At 40.1% G+C, this 24,739-nt stretch overlaps 1 protein-coding gene across 1 annotated transcript; it reads left to right on the forward strand.

The window, feature by feature from the left end:
* Positions 1-3,855: 3,855 nt before the first annotated feature.
* On the forward strand, positions 3,856-23,922 carry NUFIP2 (nuclear FMR1 interacting protein 2). The gene is made up of 4 exons (XM_059669306.1): positions 3,856-4,233; positions 9,757-11,481; positions 21,638-21,670; positions 23,693-23,922. The coding sequence occupies exons 1-4, from the start codon at positions 3,954-3,956 to the stop codon at positions 23,743-23,745; spliced, it is 2,091 nt and encodes a 696-aa protein (XP_059525289.1). The 5' UTR covers positions 3,856-3,953; the 3' UTR covers positions 23,746-23,922.
* The last annotated feature ends 817 nt before the right edge of the window (positions 23,923-24,739 follow it).

Genomic DNA, 24,739 nt, shown 5'->3' on the forward strand with positions numbered 1-24,739 from the left:
TTAAAAAAGAACTCTTACATTTGCAACAACATGGATGGACCTGGAGAGTATTATGCTAAGCAAAATAAGCCAGTCAGGGAAAGATTAAGTAGCTCATAATCTCACTCACATGTGGAATCTAATGAACAAAATAGATACAGAGACATGGAAGCATGAAACAGACTGTCCAACCTCAGAGGGAAGGTCGGGGAGGGTGGATGGGTAGCAAGAGGCCAACCAAAGAACTTGCATACATATATGCATAACCCATGGGCATAGACAATAGGGTGGTGAAGGCCTGGAGTGGGGGACGAGGTAGAAGAGGTCAACGGAGGAAAAAGGGAGACATATGTAATACTTTCAACAATAAAGATTAAAAAAAAAAAAAAGAAATGGAAAAATTTTTTACACAATAATGAAAAAATATCTAGGTCTTTCAAAAGACCATTTCTAGAGCCCCTCCAGGTTCTTGGAGGGTCCTGTGCATTTAGGAGCCCTGAACCTTCAATAGCTTCACAGTACATCTGCCTCTGTTAATAACCAGAAACTATCTTCATGGTGGTTATGATATAGCTTGAATGTTTTTTAGAGGTGTACTAAAATTTTAGAAAAGTACATCACACTTAAATAGTGTTAGAAATTCTTTCTATCCAACCGACCTGGAATCTTTTTCAGGCCCCATATAAACTTGGTGGCTTTTAAATTATAAGCCACCTAACTTCTTCAGGCCTCAAATTATTCATCTGTCGAATGGGCTTAATATCCATCTCAAAGAATTATAAATGAAGACAAAGATAAAATACTTGCTGTAATTCTGGACAAAGAATAAATAAATGCTCAATAAGTATTCACTATTATGATTACAGCAATAGTTAAAACATTAACCTACCATATATGGGAACCTCCTAACTCCCCATTATAACTTCCCACATTGACTGTAGGTGTAAAATGATTTTCAAAGCATTGTGCAGATTCAATTTTTTATTTTAATTTTTTAAAAATAATGTTATTCTGCCCCTAGCTGGTTTGGCTCGGTGGATAGAGCGTCGATCTGCGGACTCAAGGGTCCCAGGTTCAATTCCAGTCAAGGGCATATACCTTGGTTGCGGGCACATCCCCAGTAGGGAGTGTGCAGCAGGCAGCTGATCGATGTTTCTCATCGATGTTTCTAACTCTCTATTCCTCTCCCTTTCTCTCTGTAAAAAAAATCAATAAAATATATTTTTAAAAATGTTATTCTGAAAGGTAATACTTACCTAGAATAGAACATTTGGCAAATAGAGAGAAGAAAAAAGCACCCATAATTTCACCAGGCTCATGTTATATTTCCATGTTGCATTTTTTCCTTTATGCAGATTTAATTTTATCAAAATATGCTTAAAGTAGACCCAATTATTCTCTTCTCACAGAGGTTTGATATTATGGCATTATTATTTTTAAATACATGGCAAATCTCAAAAATGTTTTATATAAAACTATTTTAGAAAAATCAGATGAAACAGTACACATTCTACTGTTGTATTTTCATATTTATTAAAAATTCTTATTTTTACAAGCTTATGATCCTAGTGTACATAGAATTTAGTACCAGTTTTTCTTACATTATATCAAAAGCTTTTCTCCATACTACTCCATTACTACTAACTAGAGCATTTGAGAACAAGGCTGAGTTTCCTAAACTTTATACAACTGCAAGTGAAGAACCTAAGGCAAGCTAAGGTGTGATAAGTCAGAAACTCAGAATGAGTGCTCTTGGTTTGCCTGAAATTATAATATAGAAAATGTAAAAAGAGAAATTAGAACTCAGGAATTCTTGCCTTCCAACTAAATGTATAAATCAGCAAAAGAATATAAAGCATTATCAATGCTATATACACTTTTATTTCTCCTTTAGTAGATGGAAAGTGGTGGTATACTATTCAATGGCAAAGACTTATTTGTGACAATATATTGGGACTTTATTGGGGCTTTAGCTCTCAAAACTGGGTAAACATACTCCTGCTACAAAGGGGTCTTTCTTTAAAAATTAGCAAAGCAATGTGAAACCTCAACATATTGAACAGGTCACAGTCTGGTCATGGTTATCTGGATTCGGTGACATTTGCTTTTGGAAATAGGCTTTTACCTTTTAATTATACTATTGTGTTGACCTTCATTGATTTTAGTCCACAAACTCTTCCTTTAAGCGTCTTTGTTCCTTTAATGATGTCCTGCTGTAAGAATTCAAGCCACATTAAAAAAAATTATAAAGTATACATTGAGGAAACAATTCATGTGTCCATTCTGAATGAATGTATACACAAAATGTAGCATATACATGCAATGGAATATTATTCAGCCTTGCAAAGGAAGGAAATTCTGATACAACATGGATGAACCTTGAAGACATTATGCTAAGTGAAATAAGTCAGACACAAAAGGACAAATATTGCATGATTCTGCATGTATGAGGTATCAGAGAGACAGAAAAAAGAATAGAAGATACCAGGGTATTGGAGGTAGGAGGGAAAGGGAGTTATTGTTTAATGGGCACAGAGTTTCAATGTGAATGATGAGATACTTCTGGGGATGGACAGTGGTGATAGTTGCACAACAATGTGAATGTACTTTCTGCTATTGAACTAAAAATGGTTACAATGGTAAATTAAATACCTCAATATAACATATACTTTAAAGTATAATATACACACATACATATCCAGTTTAAGAACTATATTCAGGAGTGGTAAAACGAGGTTAATAATAAATACAAGAACAAATAAATAATACAAGAATAAACTTTGTTTCCACCATATTCACAACTGTAAACCTACTTGTGCCAATCCCTGTAGAATCACCACTTAGGTCAAAAAATGAAATACTATCACAGGGTATCCCTCTCCATCCTAACCCTTTTCTTCCTTACTGAGTAACTACTATCCTGACGCTAACATTTGCTTTTAAAAATTAGGCTGTGATGTGATAATGCTGGGTAAGTTAAATTGACACTACAAAATGCAATGGAGTCTTTAAATGCCAATATTTCCCATAAGTGCAAAATTTATTTTCAAAACTTAATAACTTTTAAAGTACTCTTTTCCTTCTTTCACTCTTGAAACTCTTTTATAGTCTAAATCTAAAACCTATCTTGGTCCCACAGTTGACCTCACCTGCAGAGTTAAAAAACACACACCACAACTAATTCTGTGTAGATTTTAGATTTTTATCCCTCCCGCTCTCTATTGCCTCCAACTACAAAGAAACAGTGATTTAAACCCTTTGTGCCCTTTTAGAAAATTACACAGATACCCCATTGTGGAACCTTATAATCCCTTCGTGGAAAGGAAGAGATTAGCATATGAATATAAAGTAAAATTAATCCAGAATACAAAACGCTCTGCCGATTGTGAAGCTCTGGTAATCTTAAAAATGTACTTATTTCCTCTTTTTTGTATTGTCCCTTTAGTGGTCTCGGGGTTAAGGAACGGAACTGAGCTTCCCCTCTGGTTACCCGGAAAAGGATTAAAAAAAAAAAAAAAAACCAACATTTTCGAGGAGATGCAACACCAACAGATGGCTCTCCGAGACGGTGGACTCGCCCGTGGAATCTGCTCCACTGGACGTGAGCTGGCTCGCCGGCGAGGCGTGTAGAAAGTGCTGCTTGCAGACAGCGCGGCGGCGGAGAGAAAGCGACAGCAGGGAGAGCCATAGTGCTGACGTTGGAGGCCCGGCCCTGCGAGGTTGCGCCGGGTAAGCGGCGCTGGCCGGGAGGCCGGGCCGCAGAGGAAGGGAAGCGGATTCGGCGGGGGGCGGGGCCTGCGCCGCAGCGTGGCCCCTGATTGCCGGAGTGCGGCTGCCAATCTCGCGAAATCGCTGGGTTCACCAGTGCGCTGGCGCGACGCGCTCAGATATACGGAGCGAGCCCGGGGAAGCGGTCTCAGATCCTGACGGTGCAGCCGCCCGCAGCCTCAGCCAGGGAGTCCCAGCCGCTTTCAATGGAGGAGAAGCCCGGCCAGCCACAGCCTCAGCACCATCACAGCCACCACCACCCGCACCATCACCCCCAGCAGCAGCAGCAGCAGCCGCCGCACCACCACCACCATTATTATTTCTACAACCACAGCCACAACCACCATCACCACCACCATCACCAGCAGCCTCATCAATACCTGCAGCATGGCTCAGAGGGCAGCCCCAAGGCCCAGCCAAAGCCGCTGAAACATGAGCAGAAACACGCCCTCCAGCAGCACCAGGAAACGCCGAAGAAGAAAACAGGTCTGTGAGGGAGGACGAGTGGGGGAAGGGGGATGGGGGTGGGGGGCAGGGGCGATGGGGGTGGGGCTGGAGCTGGAGAGCGCGGACCCGGTCGGGGCGTGGGGGTGTGTGTGTGTGTCCGTCTCCCCCGCGGGTTTGGGGAGCCCCTTTCATTTCTCCCCAAGCTCGCGCCGGGGGCTTTGCAGCGCCCTTCCCTTCCCCTCGGCGGGGGAGAGGCCCAACTAGGCCAGTGTGACCTTCCCGGCCCCCGCCCGGCTCGGGGGGACCCGGAGGGTTGGTCTTGGAGGCCTGGCCTCAGGATTCCTTTCCCGTTTACCTGCCTGCGGTCCTGGGAGCACTCTCTCTTGGGGGCCCTGAGTTGGGGCGAACCTAGCCCCCCCAAACCCTTCGGGGTGGAACTCAGGAAGGCCTAGCGAATCCCGACCGTGGTGGTGTGCGAGACGCTACTGCGGGCGGCCTGCAAAGGGGAGACGGGCAGAGTTGAGGAAGTGCCCTCCCTTACCCGCCACCCCAAGCCCACCTGTGGCCTTGGGGTTCCCCGTCTGGGGGTGGGGGGCGGTTGGGACCCCTCGTCTCTCGGGCCATGTCTACCCCTAGACGCCCCTTTTGGGGCCCGGGCCCCGCAATCAGCCCCCGCGGCGGCTCCCGCGGCCGGCGCCCCGTGCCCGCTCCCCCCGGAGCCGGCGCGGCTGGAATGTTCTCTTCTCCTCGCGAGGCCGCTTCCTGTCCGCCATGTTGGAAGCCGATTCCTGTCACAGACTCCGGCTCGCTGAGGAGCGGAGGGGGGGCGCCGAGGGGCGCCCGGCGCGGCGGAGCCGGTGGCTCGGGGTCCCCACCCGCGATCGCTGGGCCCCTAAGCGCGGCGGGGACGCTGCCGCCCCCGGCCCGCGGCCACCCCTCCCCCGTCGCCGGCCGGGTTGTGTAACCCGGTGGCGGCCTCGCGGCCCCGGGCGGGTCCCCGGGGTGAGGGGTGGGGGAGGGAAACGGCCACGAGGGGAGCGGCCTGTGCCGGGTCCCGCGCGCCGGCCGCCGCGTTTCCCGCTCCCGGGGGCGGCGTGAGGCGCCGGCCGGCGGTCGGGGCGGGGAGCTGGTCGCGAAGCGGCGCTGAGGGGAGAGGAGAGGAGGCCGCGGCCGGCGGGCGGCGTCCGCGGCGCCCCTCGGGCCGGAGGGCTGGGGGTGGGGGGACCCACTTGGGGTAGAGGCGGTGCCTGGCGGTCGGGTGGGGTACCCAGCGGGAACCCGGCTCCCTGGTCACGAGTTTCTCTGCCACAGGAACCTCGTCTCCTGCCAGGTTCGCTCACGACTCCGCCTCGCAGGCCTTCGCTTGGGCCCTTTCCTCCTCGCAGCTCGTTTTTTACAAAAAAACCTTGTTCCATCTTCCTCCGACCCCCACGTTTCTCTCTTGGGCTTGGGTAGCATTTTTGAAGAGAGAATGGAAAACGTTTGATTGTAGCGGGGAGAAGGCAAGTTTCTTTCGTCCGTGAGGTGGGTTCGCTACCATATTGCCTTGGACGAGGCGTTTTTCCACAGCGTAAGGCGAGGTGTTTTCCTACGTTCAAACCGATATTGACCCCTAAACTCTCCGTTTTTAGCAGACGTTAAATTGAGGGTAAAAGTAGTTATTGTAGAAAATATTGGAGAAGGGATGAACTTTAAAAGTTTATGACCACGCAGATTTTTAAAAATAAGGGTTCTTTGTACATTGAAATGAAGGGAACGGAAAGAGAATGAACGTTAGATCCAGCATGTCAAATGTGATACATGCCCTTAACTGAGAGCAGGAAAGAAAAAAAAGTGCTTTTGTATTGCAGACTTAATGGGACTCGAAGACTGACATGGAAACGTCATTTTCCCTTTTGGGGGGTGGTAGGGACTGACTGTGTGCAGTGGAAATGAACATAAAAGTGTGTTTCATCTTAAGGATTTGGAACAGTTTAGAAACTAAGAAACTGTACAACACTAAGTCTTTTTTTAACGTTACAGTCAACTTAAAGGTGATAAAATCTTGACTTTTTGTAGTTGCTTGGAAGAGAAGGTAGTAGTATGAAGAGTATTTTGTCAGCCAGATATAGACCCCTGCAGGACTCTCCCCATAGAAGCAGGCCCTGCACCATTCAAACGGGCACCCTTCAAATTAGTGTGTCTTCTTCCAGGGGGGGAAACGGAGGGGAAACGAGGCTGAGCTATTGTGAGAGAACATGAACAATTTGGGAGGAGCAGTTTTTCATGCGCGGCCTGGTCACAGTATACTGTTGCTTCAGCATGCATAATGCTGATCTAATAAGAAAAGTTATGATTTTTGAACTGTATCTGCAATGTGTAGAGATGGGCGTTTATGACTCACAGACCTAAAAGAGGAATGGTTTTTCTTTATCCAGAAGAGGGCGCAAAAGAGGGCCAAATGTGCCCACTAATTTCAGTTTCCAATCCAAAGCTGGATTTATCAGGACTCAAGTTTTGCTGAGTCCCTCTGAAGTAGAGTTAGATGCTTTAGCATGGCAACAACCCTGAATAATAAAAGCACTAGAAGGAGAGGGGTTTTTCCTCAATAATTTTAGTGTTTACATTTTTTTAAATACCTAAATTAAAAAAAAATTCTCTGGCAAACTTTTTGCATACCAACAAGGTTAACATGGGAAACTTTTTAAATAGTTAAATGAGAAAAAAAGTTTCTGTCATTAAAACTTGGAGGTGGAAGCATAGGAACTATTCTTTTAACTGGTGATTTCTGATATCAGAGGCACTAAATATTAGTAATCTAGTTCGCTTAAAAGTCTTGGATTTGGTCCAACTTGGTTTGGACATTGGATTTTTTTGATGTTTAAGACTGCTTACCTTTGAGATAGAGCAAGTTATAATTAATGGGCTCAAGGGTAGAAGTCTTTAAAAAATATATATTTTATTGATTTTTTTTTACAGAGAGGAAGGGAGAGGGATAGAGAGTTAGAAACATGGATCAGCTGTTTCCTGCACACCTCCTACTGGGGATGTGCCCACAACCAAGGTACATGCCCTTGACCTGAATCAAACCTGGGACCTTTCAGTCCGCAGGCCTATACTCTATCCACTGAGCCAAACAGTTAGGGCAAGGGTAGAAGTCTTTGTCAGCCTATTAGAATATTAAATGCTATGTGTAATTCTCCTTTGGTCTAGAGTTGTGCACGGGTAAACTTCTGTTAAAAATATTGAGACTTTCTGCTTTTCTCAAACACAAAACAAAAAACATTTAAAAAGTATTCTGAGTAGTGATCTCTTCTTTACTGTTTTATAGTTAGACTTTTTACACTAAGTTTGACTTGATTGGATAATACAGCTTTTTCAGCAGCCAAGAAATAAAATATAACTCCAGAAGTTAAGAACTTCTATAGAATATATTATCATTGTACAAGTTTTGTGCCACTCTTAGGAAATGATTATGTCTTAAGTATGTTTTCTTGGAAGAAAATGCCTTTATGTGCTCATTTTAGTATTCCCACCTTTTTCTCTGATGTAGAACATGTAAAAGTAAGCCCTGTTGTGAATCTTCCAAGACTGTTCTATTAAAACATCAAGTTCTTTTAAAACAATGGTCCCCAATTTTTTTTTAATCTTAGTATTCCTTATACAGTCCAACTGTGGTTCTTGAAAGTCTCCCATCTTGAACAATTTGGTTCTCAACCAATGGTCACACAAAAAAATGTCCCTGTTGTGGACAAGACTTCAGTTTTCTATCGGACAACCCTTTCTTGCTGATACCTCAGCATGACAAAAAGCATCTCTCAGGCAACAAACAAAGGAGAGAATGCTTTTGTTGCTGGCGGAATCTACAGATTAGCACAATTTTAAAACAAAGGCCATCAAGACTGCTAATGTTGCTAAGGGTGTGAAAGTGCTCACAAAACAATTACAGGCAATTGAGTAGGTAGAAAAACTTGTTGATTGGATAAACTGGTGATGGCATTTTGTAAGGATAGTTAGGGGATGGTTCAGTAAATTTAAGGAGCGTTTATAGATTAAACAGTACATTAGACATGTACTGTATATAAGAAAGGTTAATAATGGAATCATTTGGGGGTCTGGAACAGATTAATTTAATTTACATTATTCCTAATGGGAAAAAATGATTTGGTTTTCCAACAAATCGCTTCTCGAACAGCCTTCCGAATGAATTAAATTCAAAAAATTTACTCCTTTTTTTTTTTTTTTTAAATTAAAGAGAGAGGAAGGTAGAGGGGGAGAGAGAAACATCAATGAGAAACATTGATCTGCTGCCTCCCGCACACACCCCCTATTTGGGATGGAGCCTACAACCCAGGCATGTGCCTTGATCACAAATTCAACTGTGAACTCTTGGTGCATGGGAAGATGCTTAATCCACTGAGCAACGCTGGCTGGGCTGTACTCTTAAAATATGCAAAGAGCTTTTAATGTGGGCTATATCTGTTGATATTATATTAGAAATTAAAACAAAATTTCAAAACCTAAGGAATATAAAAGCTCATGTGCCTTCAAAGACTAAAAGCCCAAAAGAATGAATGAAAGTGACAAAGGCAAATTATTTGGTATTCCTGTTGGAGGCCCACCCTTTGCCCCCTGTAAAGTTGCTTTAAATGTGTATATATGTATCCTATTATGTATCCGTTTCTAATGACTTGACCTCAAGATGTTTTGGAAACATTTTTTAGAAAGGTAGACAGTATCACTCTTTTGCTAGTAAGGAAATGGGAAAAGTTGGACTCAGTTGAATCACCTATGGTAATAAATTACTTATGGCAGTTGGAGGTCTTAAACTCAAATACCATTCTTTTAAAAACTAGTTATCTTTCATTGTGGTTTTGATTGTATTTTCTTATTGCTTCATTTGTGTAGGGCAGTATGACATAGTGATAGAAATGTTCCATATAGACTGGAGTTCATTCAGTTTTCCAGTTCTTCCACTTTGTGACTTGGGCAAGTTACTTAATTTATCTGAGACTGTTTACCCAAATGTAAAAGTGAAGAAAATATATGTGTTTTGGTTTTATAGTAAAAGTATGATTTAATATCTGGGGAATGTAAAGATGAATTTAACTACTTTGAAAAAAGTTCACAGGTGTTAGATTTTTTTTGACAGAATGCAATAGAAACTGTTTATGGTCACCACCAATCATTTATAGTTTCATAGAAATTGCTGTATCAGTATAATGATTTTGCCCAAAGGGTAGCTCTGCTCTTAATTATAAAGGAAATTTTATAACAGTCTTGTGAGAATGATGGGGAGGTTGAGTATGTTAGATGAGAGGTTTAGTAGAAAACTGCTGAAGTCATGTTCTTTCTGAACTCGGACTTTGGTTTGAATTCCTGCTTCGTCCTATCTCTTAGTTGACTTCCTAATCTATAAAATGGGGTTGACAAGTGTCTTTTCAGAGACCTGTGAAATAATATCTAAGACTAAAGCTCATAGCATAGTGTCTAGCATACAGTAAGTAAATATTCCTTAAATGTTAAGTACTACTGTAATTTGTATATTATAATTTTTAAAAACCTTTTTTTCCCCCTCCCTAGGATATGGTGAACTAAATGGTAATGCTGGAGAAAGAGAAATACCTTTAAAGAACCTGGGTTCTGATGAAGCTACCAACCCTATTTCCAGGGTCCTCAATGGCAACCAACAAATTGTAGACACTAACCTGAAGCCGACTATAAAGTCCAGCACCTTTGGGAAAGCAGGAATTAAAACTAGGAATTTCATTCAGAAAAACAGTATGGACAAAAAGAATGGAAAATCATATGAAAGTAAATCTGGAGAGAACCAGTCTGTAGATAAGAGTGATACTATATCAATTCCAAATGGTGTTGTAACAAATAATTCTGGCTATATTACTAATGGTTATATGGGCAAAGGAGCAGATAACGATGGTAGTGGATCTGAGAGCGGATATACCACTCCTAAAAAAAGGAAAGCTAGGCGCAACAGTGCCAAGGGTTGTGAAAACCTTAATTTAGTGCAGGACAAAATAATGCAGCAAGAGACTAGTGTCCCAACCTTAAAACAGGGACTTGAAACTTTCAAGCCTGACTACAGTGAACAAAAGGGAAATCGAGTGGATGGTTCTAAGCCCATTTGGAAGTATGAAACTGGGCCTGGAGGAATGAGTCGAGGAAAACCTCCTGTGGGTGATATGCTGCGGAAAAGTTCTGATATTAAACCTGGTGTGAGCAGCAAAAAGTTTGATGATCGGCCTAAAGGAAAGCATGCTTCTGCTGTTGCCTCCAAAGAGGACTCGTGGACCCTATTTAAACCACCCCCAGTTTTTCCAGTGGACAATAGCAGTGCTAAAATAGTTCCTAAAATAAGTTATGCAAGTAAAGTTAAGGAAAACCTCAACAAAACTGTACAGAACTCTTCTGTGTCACCGTCTTCATCTTCATCCTCTTCATCATCTGCTGGGGAAAATCAGACCCAATCTTCAAGTCGGTTATCACAGGTTCCTATGTCAGCGCTGAAATCTGTTACTTCTGCCAACTTTTCTAATGGGCCTGTTTTAGCAGGAACTGATGCAAGTGTGTATTCTCCAGGGGGTCAGCCACTGCTAACTACTGCTGCTAATAGTATGACACTCATCTCTGCTGCGATTGATCCAGTTCTCCAGGACAAGAGTCTGACTTCAGCAGCTGTTGAACAAATTACAACTAGCCTTTTTATCTACCCTTCAAATATGCAAACTGTGCTGGTGAGCACAGCTCAAGTGGATCTACCCTCTCAGACCGATCAGCAAAACCTGGGGGATATCTTCCAGAATCAGTGGGGTTTATCATTTATAAATGAGCCCAGTGCTGGCCCTGAGACTGTTACTGGGAAGTCATCAGATCATAAAGTGATGGAGGTGACATTTCAAGGGGAATATCCTGCCACTTTGGTTTCACAGGGTGCTGAAATAATCCCCTCAGGAACTGAGCATCCTGTGTTTCCCAAGGCTTACGAGCTGGAAAAACGGACTAGTCCTCAAGTTCTGGGCAGCATTCTAAAATCTGGGACTAGTAATGAAAGTGGAGCCTTATCCTTGGAGCCCAGTCATATAGGTGACCTGCAAAAAGCAGACACCAGTAGTCAAGGTGCTTTAGTGTTTCTCTCAAAGGACTACGAGGTAGAAAATCAAAATCCTCTGGCGTCTCCTACGAACACTTTGTTAGGCTCCGCCAAAGAACAGAGATACCAGAGAGGCCTAGAAAGGAATGATAGCTGGGGTTCTTTTGACCTGAGGGCTGCTATTGTATATCACACTAAAGGTAACTCATTTGTTTCCTATACAAAGATTCTTATTGGTCAATGTAATATATATTTATTAGCTGTTGTATGAAGGGTGAATTTTACAAGTTGCTATGAGAGTCTCTAAGAATTTTAGAACTTAGCTGATTGCAGTGTGGATAAACAGCTGAAAAACTAATTCAGAGTGTTTGGAAATAGTATAGTTCAAGTTTAGAAGAAATGTTCACTTTTCCAACTTCAGTTCTTTAAATAATTTTTTGAACAGATGTTCCCGCTCCTTTGCTTTTTACATCATATACTTCTTTATTAGTGAGCTTACTTGATAGTTATAATTTGCTTAAAATTAGTATGAACAATGGGTGCTGAATGGTAACTAGAAAATAATTTAGACAAATTACAATGGTAAGCACAGTTAGCATTGTAGGGACCAGGCTCCTCAGAGGCTGTACTTTTCATAGCCCATGTTAAAAAGGAACCAGATATCTTTCAAGTATCATGCTAATTTTCTTAGGATAGGGTTTGTGTCTTAACTTGATGTATGGCATAAATAGATTTATTTAAATCCACAAAGCAACTGAGGTTTAATGAAGTTTACAGCCTCAGTACTTTTAAGAACAGTAGGTTTCAGTCTTCCACCCTTCATCCCTCATCCCACCCCCAAGAAAATGCATACCCATGCATGCATGCATGCACACACCTAATATATACTGCACGTTCCCATTAAAAAAAATTTTTTAGTTGACTGACTTTCCAATTTTTGTTGATATATAATGTTAGTTTCATGTACATTTCCTTTTTAAAAAAAATATATTTTTATTGATTTCAGAGAGGAAGGGAGAGGGGAAGATAGAAATATCAACAATGCCTCCTGCACACCCCCTACTGGGGATCGAGCCCACACCCGGGCATATGCCCTTGACTGGAATTGAACCCAGGACCTTTCATTCTGCAGGCTGATGCTCTATCCTCTGAGCCAAACCAGCTAGGGCTACATTTCCTTTTTTTAAAAAATATATTTTATTGATTTTTTTTTACAGAGAGGAAGACAGAGGGATAGAGAGTTAGAAACATCGATTCAGCTGCCTCCTGCACACTCCCCACTGGGTAGGTGCCCACAACCAAGGCACATGCCCCTGACTGGAATTGAACCTGGGACCCTTCAGTCCGCAGGCTGATGCTTTATCCACTGAGCCAAACCGATTAGGGCAAGAGTTCACATCTTAAGTGAACCCAAGTCTAAGCAGTTAGTCACTGACAGAACCAAGAGTTGGATCCATAATTTTTGCCTTTTCTGTATTAATCTATACATTCTTCTGTTCATCCATTCAATCAACAAACATTTACTGAACATAGCTAACAATCATTTTGAGGTACTTTAACATTTTACTTACAGGAAGTATTTTGAACTTGGCTGGTGTGACCTAGTGGTTGGGTGTTATCTCATGGACCAAGAGATCCCTGGTTCAATTCCAGGTCAGGGTACATGCCTTGGTTGTGGGCTCGATCTACAGTAAGGGGTGTACAGGAGGCAGCCGATCAATGTGTCACTCTCATTGATGTTTCTCTCTCTCTCTCTCTCCCTCTCTGAAATCAATAAAAAGTACATATATTTTTTAAAAGAAGTATTTTGAAAATCCAATCATACCCCAAATTTCCGCAGCACACAATGCAGTTGCTCCTGCCTTCTAGAAACTGCAGCTGCTCTTACTGCATTAACTGTGCTCTCTGTTCTCATTGTTGAGTGACACAGACATTCATGGAATGCAAAGTTCTAGTTTCAACATTTTCTTTTCTCTACCTGCACCCTCACTCTAAGTGTGCTCTTCAGTCTCTTGGTTGGAAATGTCTTCCATATATTGACTTTCAGAGCTCTCAATCTGCCCCTCCACCCCCAATCTGGTCTTTCTTCACATTCTCTATCTCAGCATGGCACCCAAATTATAGGTGCCATTCTTCATTTCTGTCTTTCCCTCATCTTCAAAACGAATCCCCGAACTATAGACTTTCCTCCATCCTGTACCAACTCCATCACACTGAACCCCTCATCTCCCACACGAACTCTTGTTGGGGCAGCCAACAGGATCACTAGACTTGCTTTCTTGCTGCTCTGCAATTCAATCTCCACACAGCCACCAAGGTTTATTTAAAATGTAAATCAGAAGTGGGGTTACTGGGTCAAATGGCAATTCCATATTTAAATTTTTAGAGGAAACTCCATAATGGCTGCACCAATCTGCATTCCCACCTTCCCTTTTCTCTGCATCCTTGCCAGCATTGTCATTTGTTGATTTGTTGATGGTAGCTATTCTGACAACTGTGAGGTGATAACTTGTTGTTTTATGCACCTCTATGTTCATAGCAGCACAATTTATAATAGCAAAGGTCTGGAAACAGCCCAAGTGCCCATCAATAGATGAGTGGGTAAAAAAGCTGTGGTACATTTACACCATGGAATACTATGCAGCAGTAACAAAGAAGAATCTCTTACCCTTTGAGATGGGATGGAGGGACCTGGAGAGTATTATGCTAAGCAAAATAAGCCAGTCAGAGAAAGACAAATATCACATAATTTCACTCATATGTGGAATCTAAGTAACAAAATAAACTGAACAAAATACATCCAGAGACATAGAAGCATGGAGCAGACTGTCGAATCTCAGAGGGAAGGCGGGGATGCATGGGTGGGTGGGAAAAGCTACATTTCCTTTTTAAAAAAATGTTTTTATTGATTTTAGAGAGGAAGGGAGAGAGAGATTGGTCGGCTGCCTCCTGCACGCCCCTCATTGGGGATTGAGCCAGCAATCCAGACACATGCCCTTACCCAGAATCGAACTCTTGGTTTATTGACTGACTAGAGGCCCGTTGCATGAAGAGATTTGTGCAATAGGTCTTCCCTTACCCTGGCTGCCACCACCGGTTTTCCTTCGGCACCCAGGACCCAGGCCTTTGCTCCTCCTGCTGGAGCCTTCAGTCTTTGCTCTGCCACTTCTCGCCTATGTATGCAAATTAACTGCCATCTTTGTTGGGTTGATTTGCATACTCTCCTGATTGGCTGGTGAGTGTAGCAGAGGGACAGTCAATTTACATGTTTGTCTATTATTAGGCAGTATGTTCAACCACTGAGCCACAGTGGCCAGGGCACATTTCCATTTTTACTGACTCATTTAGGCAGCCATGTACCAACTGCAGGGTCAGAGCAGCATACACAGGGGGATGTGGTAATTAGCTTGTTCTCCCTGGAAGAATCACTGGCTCAGAGATGAATAACAAAGCTATTTATATGACTTTTAAGCAAGTTATTCAGTCTGCATATATTTTCTTATCTGCAAATGGAAGACATTTAATGACATAAACAGATGTCCTTTTTCTGTTTTTCTTTAAAAAAATGGGAGCAAGTAGAATTGCCTTATAAGAGTTTAGAAGTAGAAATCTTGGCAGGTAAAATGATCTCTCTTCACTTTTCTTCAGCACTGCTCTTCGGAAGTAAATACAAGTTAACTAGCCCTGGTTAGGTAGCTCATTTGGTTAGAGCTTTGACCTGATAAACCAAGGCGGTATTCCTGGTCAGGGCACATAGAAGAAGCAACCAATAAATACATGGATGAGTGGAACAACAAAGTGATATTTCTCTTTTCCCTTCCTCCCTCTCTCTCAATTTAATAAGTTAACCAGGAGCAGTATGTTTTTAGGAAAGTCAAGGGAAAAAAATATGTTTAGTTTCTTAAGATGTGGTTAATTATAAGTTAAATTCTGCCAGGGAAGTTATGTGTTCTTAGTGTTATTTTCTGTGCCATCTGCCCTTTTTAGAGACCATTACTGGGAAAATCTACCTAAGTATTTTGTACTGGTGGTCATTGTGTGAGGCTGAGAGGATATCTGGTTATGTTATCTCCCACAACTTGCAAAAGATTCTGGGATAAGTTGTTTCATTAGGTGTTTAGTTGGTGGGTTTGTGTGATTTTTGTTATAGAGAACTGCAGGCCTTTTAAAATGCGGGTTTTAACTCCTATTTATTTCTAGGTATTCTGTATTTTCCCTATAGATAGGCTAACTGAATATGAAATTAATGGTATTTAGATAAACTAAATGTCCCTATATGGATGCAGTTATGTTTAGTTTAGCTGGTGTTATTGAAAGATTTGCTTTAGTAAAGTAGGCAGTTTTGATTTTTGTAGTTGGACATTATTGAGATTAAATTGGTAAAGACTGTTTTCCCCCCTATAATGATAAGCAATATTCTGTTCAATTAGATCCCAAAGTGGCAGGTTCTTTGAATTCCTGCCAATATTTTTCTATTGCTTTTAGCTAGTGGAAGTGTGGGGGGAAAGGGGAAGGGAGAAAGAGAGAGAGAACCATCGATGTTTCCATTGGTTGCTTCACACACACACCAGATAGGGACCAAGCCTGCAACCGAGAAACTGAGGAATGTGCCCTTGACTGGCAATCAAACCCAAGACCCTTTGGTGTGCAGGCCAGTCCTCTAACAACTGAGCAAACCGGCCAGGGTGAGCATCTGTATTATTTTCTTGGTCCTTTAATGTAGTCTTCAAATGCTCAAAAGTAGTCTAGTACTAAGTGAGTTGAAGTTAGGCTTAGAATTGGAAGTTTTGTGTATACCTCCTAACTTTAAAAATAAGCCCTTCAACAACTTTTTTGGAAGTAGTAGGTAGGAGGGTGCCTTATATCAATTCAGTAGTAATGGTGCATGTTTTAGATTTATTACTTGCAGCCTTAGAAGTACTTCTGATTATTAAAAATCTGAATGCTTAGTACAGATGAGGATATTTATTTGAAGATACATTAAGACATAAAGGGATTGATGGGAATTCTCGTTGGGGGGATTTTTCCTTTAATTTTTTATATATATTATGCTAACTTTTTAAAAGAAGTAAGACTGCTAATTTTTGTATTATCTGGGGGTATATAGTACTGTTACATAGCAGTACCAGTATTTAAGGTGAGAGGTATGTCCTCTTTTCCTGTTTATCTAAAGTGATACTCAAGAGGCAAAATTTTAATGAAGTGATATCCTTTTTTTAAAATGTTTTAAACTTTTTATTGAGTTAAGAGAGGGAGAGGAAGAGGGAGAGAGAAAGTTGAACATCTATGATGAGAGAGAGCCTTCTGCATGCCCCCCCAATGGAGATGGAGCCTGCAACCCAGGCATGTGCCCTTGACCAGAATCAAACCAGGGACCCTTCAGTCTGCAGGCTGACGCCCCATCCACTGAGCCAAACCAGCTAGGGCTGAAGTGAAGTCTTTTTAAATTAATTATGAAAAAGTTTAAGTATACACAAACATGGAGTCAATAATATAATGAACTCCAATGTACCCAGCTTCTAGTTTGGACATTTTAAAAGCATTATCATTTTTGTTTCAACTATCTGCCTTCACACTTTTTTTGATAGGGGTTTTTAAGAGCAAATTCCAGGTATAACATTTTACTAAATACTTTGAGTATGTTAGAGTATCAACCTTTAATGAACATACAACTGTTGTCTCCTTCAAAGTAGTTACTCAGAATTCTTAGTTTAGCAAAATTCTTTGATTTGTTGTCAATGGCTTATAACATTAGATCCTAGCTTTCTAAGGTGAATTATATATATATAATACTTTGTTTTGTTTTTTATTTCAGAGAGGGAGGGAAGGTGGGAGACCACAATGATGAGAGAGAATCTTTTTTTAAATATATCTTTATTGATTTCAGAGAGGAAGGGAGAGAGAAAGAGAGAGAGAAACATCAATAATGAGAAAGGATCATTGATTGGCTGCCTCCTGCATATCCCCCACTGGGGATAAAGCCCGAAACCCAGGCATGTGCCCTTGGCTGAATCGAACCTGGGACCCTTTAGTCCACAGGCTGACGGCTCTATCCACTGAGCCAAACGAGCCAGGGCGAGAGAGAATCTTTGATTGGCTGCTTCCTGCATGCCCACACAGGGGATCGAGGCTGCAACCCAAGCAATATGCCCTGACTGGAAATTGAACCAAGATCTGAGGGTTCATAGGTCAACACTCAACCACTGAGCTATTGCGGCCAGGCCTAAGGCAAATCTTTGGTTTTGAAAAGGTCTAAGTCATTTGAAGCCAAGTCTGTTGAAATATGGTGGATGGATGTGAGATGTGTGTTTGGTCAGTGTTAATTTAAACCAGATTGATTTCTTTTACCTGACTAAGAATGCACTGAAGGATATCAAGCATTTAAAATGCTGTTTTTCTTGTTTTTTCCTCTGTCATACTTTTCTGTCCTACTCTTTGCCACTGTTTTCTCTACTACTAAGGAGTTGTGCAATAATTTGTGTGTGTGTTTTCTTTCCCTTATGATGTACCTACCCTAGGCAAAGCACTTTGTTTAGTTATGGAAGACTTTGACAGGGTATTTTCCTTTAAAGAACTTAATCAAGTAGAGGAGAAAACAATAAGTTTATATGGTAAGATTTTAAATGTCATAAGAAGGATACAAATAGCTAGGAGATTTCAGTGGAGGAAGAGAATTTAATGGAGTGAAAGTAGAAAGAGTAAATGTATGATATGTTTTCATGGAGGCAATGGCTTTAAACTGGGTTTTGATAGGTAACATTTTTGATATGGAAATACAGAAAAGAGGAAGATAAAGAATATAAAAGTTGGAGGAGAATCATGAGTAAATGTAAATATTAGACTGGATCCATCCAGTTAGGATGTGCTGAGTAGCTCTAAAAGAGAAGGAAGGTAAGTTTTTCATTTGAATGTCAGGAAGATAGACTGGTGGAATGGAAGTAATTTAAATGACAGAAGTCAGATACTTGGGCAAATCATCATATTTAAGCGTGGGTTTCCTGATTTTTATTTGTGTGGTCTGTTAATGGGGGAAAAACACATTCAAATCTGCAAAGAATAATTGTCAGTTTATTTGAGCCAAACTGTCCACAATTGCCGGGAAGCAGAATCTCAATTGGGATAATGCTCCTCCAGAATGGCAGTTTTTTCACCTTGTTTTATGCATTACAATCAAAGGAGACATAAGTGGGTTACAAGTAATCCATTGGTGGTAAATTAGATTGGTTACAATTCTCTCCCCTTCTTAGGCCTCGTAGGAGAGGATGGGCATCTACCCAGCAATTTAAAGGCAATAGCATCCAGCTAAGCTCTTGAACCAAATGACGATCAGTGCATTATTTCCCAGTCTTTGTTAAATAAGAGAATTGTTGTAATACTTTTTTAAAAAATATACTTTTTATTGATTTTAGAGAGGAAGGGAGAAGGAGAGAGAGCTAGAAACATCAATGATGAGAGAGAATCATTGATTGGCTGCCTCCTGCATGGTCCCCACTGGGGATCAAGCCCGAAACCCGGGCATGTGCCCTTGATCAGAATCGAACCCGGGACCCTTCAGTCTGCAGGCCAACGCTCTATCCCAGTGATGGCGAACCTATGACACACGTGTCAGAGGTGACAGGCGAACTCATTTTTTTGGTTGATTTTTCTTTGTTAAATGGCATTTAAATATATAAAATAAATATCAAAAATATGTCTTTGTTTTAGTATGGTTGCAAATATCAAAAAATTTCTATATGTGACACGGCACCAGAGTTAAGTTAGGCTTTTTCAAAATGCTGACACGCCAAGCTCAAAAGGTTCGCCATCACTGCTCTATCTACTGAGCCAAACCAGTTAAGTCTGTTGTAATACTTTTAAGGGGCTTTTATCTGGATAATTTGATCATTGGAGTAATTAACCGATTTGTTCCAAATATTCAATTCTGACAAATTTTCAAAAAGTACCAGTTTTTTAGAAGTGAGTTTGATTGGAATGGGGGTAGTGTGGGCAGTCAGGCAGGGAGAGTGTGATTCTCCTCCCATGCTCTAACACCATCCATATTCATAAAACAAAAAATAATTTTTAGAATCTATGCACCTATTTTAGCCATGGAAAAGGATTATGTTGTATCTTAACTGTAATCCATGTCCAGATATATCCTATCTTAGTGAGCTCCAGTTTTGTTTTGCTTATTATAATTGGTTGCTGATGAAAATAAAAAACAATTACACAGAATTCAGTTATAGAGCTTAAAATCACCTTTTGTCTTTTAAAAATGGTAGTTGTATGGTCACAGGAAGAGCACTTATTCCCATTATTACTTATAGCTCACTCCTGTTTCTAAGTAGTTTTTGTTTCCATTAATCTGCTACTATAGTATAGTATAGTAATTTTATTAGTATAGTATTTTCTTTCAAGGTTCAATTCTTTTTTTTTTTTTAATATATTTTACTAATTTTTTTACAGAGAGGAAGGGAGAGGGATAGAGAGTTAGAAACATCGATGAGAGAGAAGCATCGATCAGCTGCCTCCTGTACACCCCCTACTGGGGATGTGCCCGCAACCAACGTACATGCCCTTGACCGGAATTGAACCTGGGACCTTTCAGTCCCCAGCCCGACGCTCTATCCAGTGAGCCAAACTGGCTAGGGCAAGGTCCAATTCTTTTTGATTCTTGTGTAATAGTCATCTACTCTTTTTTTTTTTTTTTTATAATCCTCACCCAAGGATATTTTCCCATTGATCTTTTTTAAAAAATATATTTTATTGATTTTTTACAGAGAAGAAGGGAGAGGGGATAGAGAGTTAGAAACATCGATGAGAGAGAAACATTGATCAGCTGCCTCCTGTACACCTCCCACTGGTGATGTGCCCGCAACCAAGGTACATGCCCTTGGCCAGAATCGAACCTGTGACCCTTGAGTCCACAGGCCGATGCTCTATCCCAGCTGTCGGCAAACTACGGCCCGTTTGAAATGAATAAAACTAAAAAAAAAAAAAAGACCGTACCCTTTTATGTAATGATGTTTACTTTGAATTTATATTAGTTCACACAAACACTCCATCCATGCTTTTGTTCCGGCCCTCCGGTCCAGTTTAAGAACCCATTGTGGCCCTCGAGTCAAAAAGTTTGCCCACCCCTGCCTATCCACTGAGCCAAACCGGTTAGGGCCCATTGATCTTTTTAGAAAGAGTGGAAGAGAGAGGGAAAGACAGAGAGGAACAATGAAATGACATCGATTGGTTGCCTCTTGCACAAGCCCCAACCAGGCCTGGGTCCGGGCCTGGGAGGAGCCTACAACCAAGGTACATGCCCTTGGTTGGAATCATACCCAGACCAGAATCCTTTGGTTATTTGATAACATGATCAGGCCCACACTCTATCCACCGGGCCAAACCGGCTAGGGCTCATCTACTCTTATTCATCAATACTTCAGATATCCCCTTGGTGAAGCTTTCTAGTATGCCTCCCAGGTAGAGCTTTTGCCTTCTTTCTGTATGTCACTAAAGTTTGGTCGTGTGTATATTTCCCTTATTGTAAGATACCAAAGTAATCACATTGTAGATAATCACATTTGAATGGAATTGGAGCAAATAAAGATTGTGTTATTAATAAATGGCTATGGATAGGCATTTTGGCCATAAGGCTTAAAATAAATGGGTGTGGCTTAAAAAATAGAACCATTTGCTTATAGCAAAATTTAAGTAAAATTTTAATAAGGCATTTTTTTAAAAATATATTTTATTGATTTTTTACAGAGAGGAAGGGAGAGAGATAGAGAGTTAGAAACATCGATGAGAGAGAAACATGGATCAGCCGCCTCCTGCACATCTCCTACTGGGGATGTGCCCGCAACCAGGTACATACCCTCGACCGGAATCGAACCTGGGACCTTTCAGTCCACAGGCCCGACGCTCTATCCACTGAGCCAAACCGGTTTCGGCTTAATAAGGCATTTTAAGCACTAAGCTTAATCACATTTAATAAATGTTTCATTATGAAGATTTGGGGACCTTGTTGAGGGGTGATGGGTTGCCAAAAAATAACTTTTAAAAATAATAACAATGAGCTATTACAACAAATATTTTAAGCATGCTTCTACATATCTTTGCTATTTATGTAGACAAAATAGTTCTCTTGGCAGTTTGATTTTTAGATAATTAACTTTCTATAATCAATACTTAAGGCAGTCTGAATGACATTCTTAAAAATATAGAAAAATATGAGTTGTTTTGTCTGAGCTCCATAGAACTGTGCTATTTCAATCCTACCTCCAGCCAGCAATCACCAGTGTAGGTTTTTTAGAGTTCAGCATAACTTTAAAGTGCTCTGCAAAACTTAGTGTATTATAAAATAATTTTTTTTTTCCTTTGCAGAAATGGAATCTGTTTGGAATTTACAGAAGCAAGGTAAGAATGTTTAGGTTATCAGAAATGTTAGTACTAATCACTATTTACTATACTTTATTTTGGAATGTGAATAACATGAATAATGGCCTACCACATAATTAAGATTTTGTATTTTGAGTTATTTGATAACTGTAGTCAAAAGGCATTAGCAACCATATCAAGACTGCTAAGGATTGGGTAACACTAAGGGAAAAAAATATATTAAGTACTCTTTATCTGCTAGGTAAAGAACATAAATATTTTATTTTGCTCCTGATTATGAAAATAAGACAGACCATAAATATTTTTAATCTAGGAAATCAACATAAATAAGTGTTTCCACTTATGGTCAGTCTTTATCTGTACTTGTGTGGTAGACAAGTACTAGTGTGGTAGCCTAATAACTGAAATTCATAGTTCAAAAAAATATTTGCTGTTTTAGAAACCTTATTTGGGCTGTATATTTTCTGAAAAGATGGTTAGAAATTGAGAGAATAGCAAATTAGCTTCTTTCATCCCAATAAACAAGATATGACTAGCAGGAGGACAGGGACTAGATAATCCATATCTGGATTATTTAAAATTTTCATAAAATTGGAATTGGTTATCCTAATTAGTATGTGCCTTCTTTCCAAATATATTAAGATATGGTAGTTATAAAGTATAGAGAACTAGTCACTAATAGGTTTGGGCCTTCAGAACCCTGTAACTGAATTGTATCTCACTGTCAGATGAATGTGAAATTTCTGGAATTTCAGAACTTGAAGGACGTTAGATTTTCTTCTTATGACAGATTAAGAAACTGAGGCCCAGAAAGGTTACTGTATAAATTAGAAAGTGGCAGGACTAGAATTTAGGTTTCTCTGATTTCCTAATACTGCTCCTTCTTCCAACTCGCTCTTATTCTTTGGCCAGGTCTTTTTGGTCTGTTTTAAGCTATAGCCTAAAGATAACTAGCAATCTCTTAAACTATTTTGAAACACTTTCTGTGTATCTTTATATTCAAACACATATGAAAAAAGGGTAGACAAGAAAATATATCCTGCAAAAAGAGAGGTGGACCTCTCTTTTTACTGTAACATGACTATTAACTATTAAGAATGAGCATTATCTTCAGGGCAGGATGCTAGTGGATGGCCTTTGAAGTCCTAGAAAGAATATTATCTCTGGACTAAATTTTTAGATTGGCTCTATCTTAAGATGAGGGGAACTTGAGTTTTTCGGTATTATTTTCAGGTCTTTATACTTTCCCATTAGGTGACAAGTTTTATTGTTTTCTATTTTTTATTAAAGCATATATACTTTTTAATAAAAAGTTCTTGTGATAGGTAGAAATAATATGTAATAAAATCATTGTCTCTCAAAAGAGGGGGCATATAGCTATATAATAGGAATTTAAAATAACACCGGCATCTTGGCCAGACATATTCTGACTGTTTTATACTTTGAACCCAGCAGATCCATAGACTTTTGCTGTTTTTGAGAAAAAAGGCTAGTTGTGCTATGGGAAATAAAAGTTATGATTAGGACGCAACCAGCTTATCTTGAAGTTGTTGGTGGTAGGTGTTACTTGAACAATTTCTAACTATAGACAATCCACACTGGTTAAAATAAAATTTGACTTCATTATTCTGTGAACAAAAGAAAAGAGATCCAAGTGTTTTAGTATTGGGTTATTGACAATTTAAGATTTTTGTTTGTTTTGGCCTGCTTTTTTCCAATATACTACTGTTATAATCAGGAAAAACACATAAAGAAATCACTTGTTAGTAAGCTCAACTCTCATTTTTAAGAGTTAAGGTTTGCATTGGCTTGACAACTCTGTTGCTGGGAATCCATTAGGATGCTGAGCTATTGGGCAGAGAAAAATGGATCATGCATGTGTTAATACAAACAGGAAATGGTCTTTAAATTGTATTTTCATTAAAAGGAGGTGCAGTTTAAATGATGATGTTTATTTTGGATTTGTTATTGGAACATGGCCATTTGAGGATTCCAAACCTTGTTTTTATTTATGTATTTCTTTTTTAACCTTCCCTCCAGATCCCAAAAGGATAATCACTTACAATGAAGCCATGGATAGTCCAGATCAATGAAGGACCAGACTGCCTATTTGTAACCTTTCTGCAGCATTAGAGCCACTGTTCATGGGGGACACAAGGCTTTTATGCTCCTAGATCTTCAACGCAGCAGAGGAACCATAAGTAGAATCACAGGATAATATATACAAATATATATATATACATATATATATATATATATATATATATATAGTTATTTAAAAAAAGGCAACTGAAAGTAATTAGACTTCTTAAGGAATCAAATTTATTTCAAGAGACAACACATGGTTATTTAATCTCCGGTACTGAATAGTTTTTTTTCTTTTTTCTTATGTTAGTTTTTGTTTTTAAGTGTGAATGCAAGTAATTAATGAATACAGACTTGTGGTTCTAAAGTTCCTGCTGTCATCAATTGGGCAACAAATGACCCACTGGAAAAGCAGATCCACTTAAGAGATCTCTGTATCTTATTCTGTGACTAAAGTGATACACTAATCACAGGGAACCCAGAATGAGTCAACATTTTCTCCCACTCCTCCCTTAATCTTTTGGTTATGCTTTGAGCCCTGCAAGAATGCTGGATAAATGCCTTGAAGTTTGCAGGAGTGTATTTTTTTAGCAAGTATGATTTGCATGTCTTGCCAGGAGTTAAGCAGCCTCTGTGGGGTGTTGGGGAAATATTTTCTTTCTTTTATTTTTTTGTTGGGTGGGGTTAGGGGAGGGCATTGAAGTTTTACAGTTCTGGAATAGTTGGTGGTACATAGTTCATTTGGCTTTTAGTTACATATTGGACTTTAACAAGCGAAGAATCCATGAGTGTCATTTAAAGAAAAGTAACATAACAAACAATTGGCTTTAGATATTTAATATAAAAAAATACTCCTGTGCCCATCTTTTAATGTAATTATATAAGTGGGAGCAAAAATATATTCTGCTTTTCAACTGTAGGTGCTCCAAACTTGCTCTCTGTCACTAACACTAAATGTGATGTTTTCCTTGTTTTTCATCAAACATCTAAAGAGAAACTTCT

Source organism: Myotis daubentonii, chromosome 16, assembly GCF_963259705.1.
Source record: "Myotis daubentonii chromosome 16, mMyoDau2.1, whole genome shotgun sequence".
Classification (NCBI taxonomy): Eukaryota; Metazoa; Chordata; class Mammalia; order Chiroptera; family Vespertilionidae; genus Myotis; species Myotis daubentonii.

Bases quoted from the DNA above. Each gene is read 5' to 3' on its own strand.
- NUFIP2 (XM_059669306.1), top strand. From the start codon at position 3,954: ATGGAGGAGAAGCCCGGCCAGCCACAGCCTCAGCACCATCACAGCCAC. The intron at 11,482-21,637 runs GTAACTCATTTG...TTTCCTTTGCAG, and splicing joins TATTGTATATCACACTAAAG to AAATGGAATCTGTTTGGAAT. The intron at 21,671-23,692 runs GTAAGAATGTTT...CCTTCCCTCCAG, and splicing joins TTGGAATTTACAGAAGCAAG to ATCCCAAAAGGATAATCACT.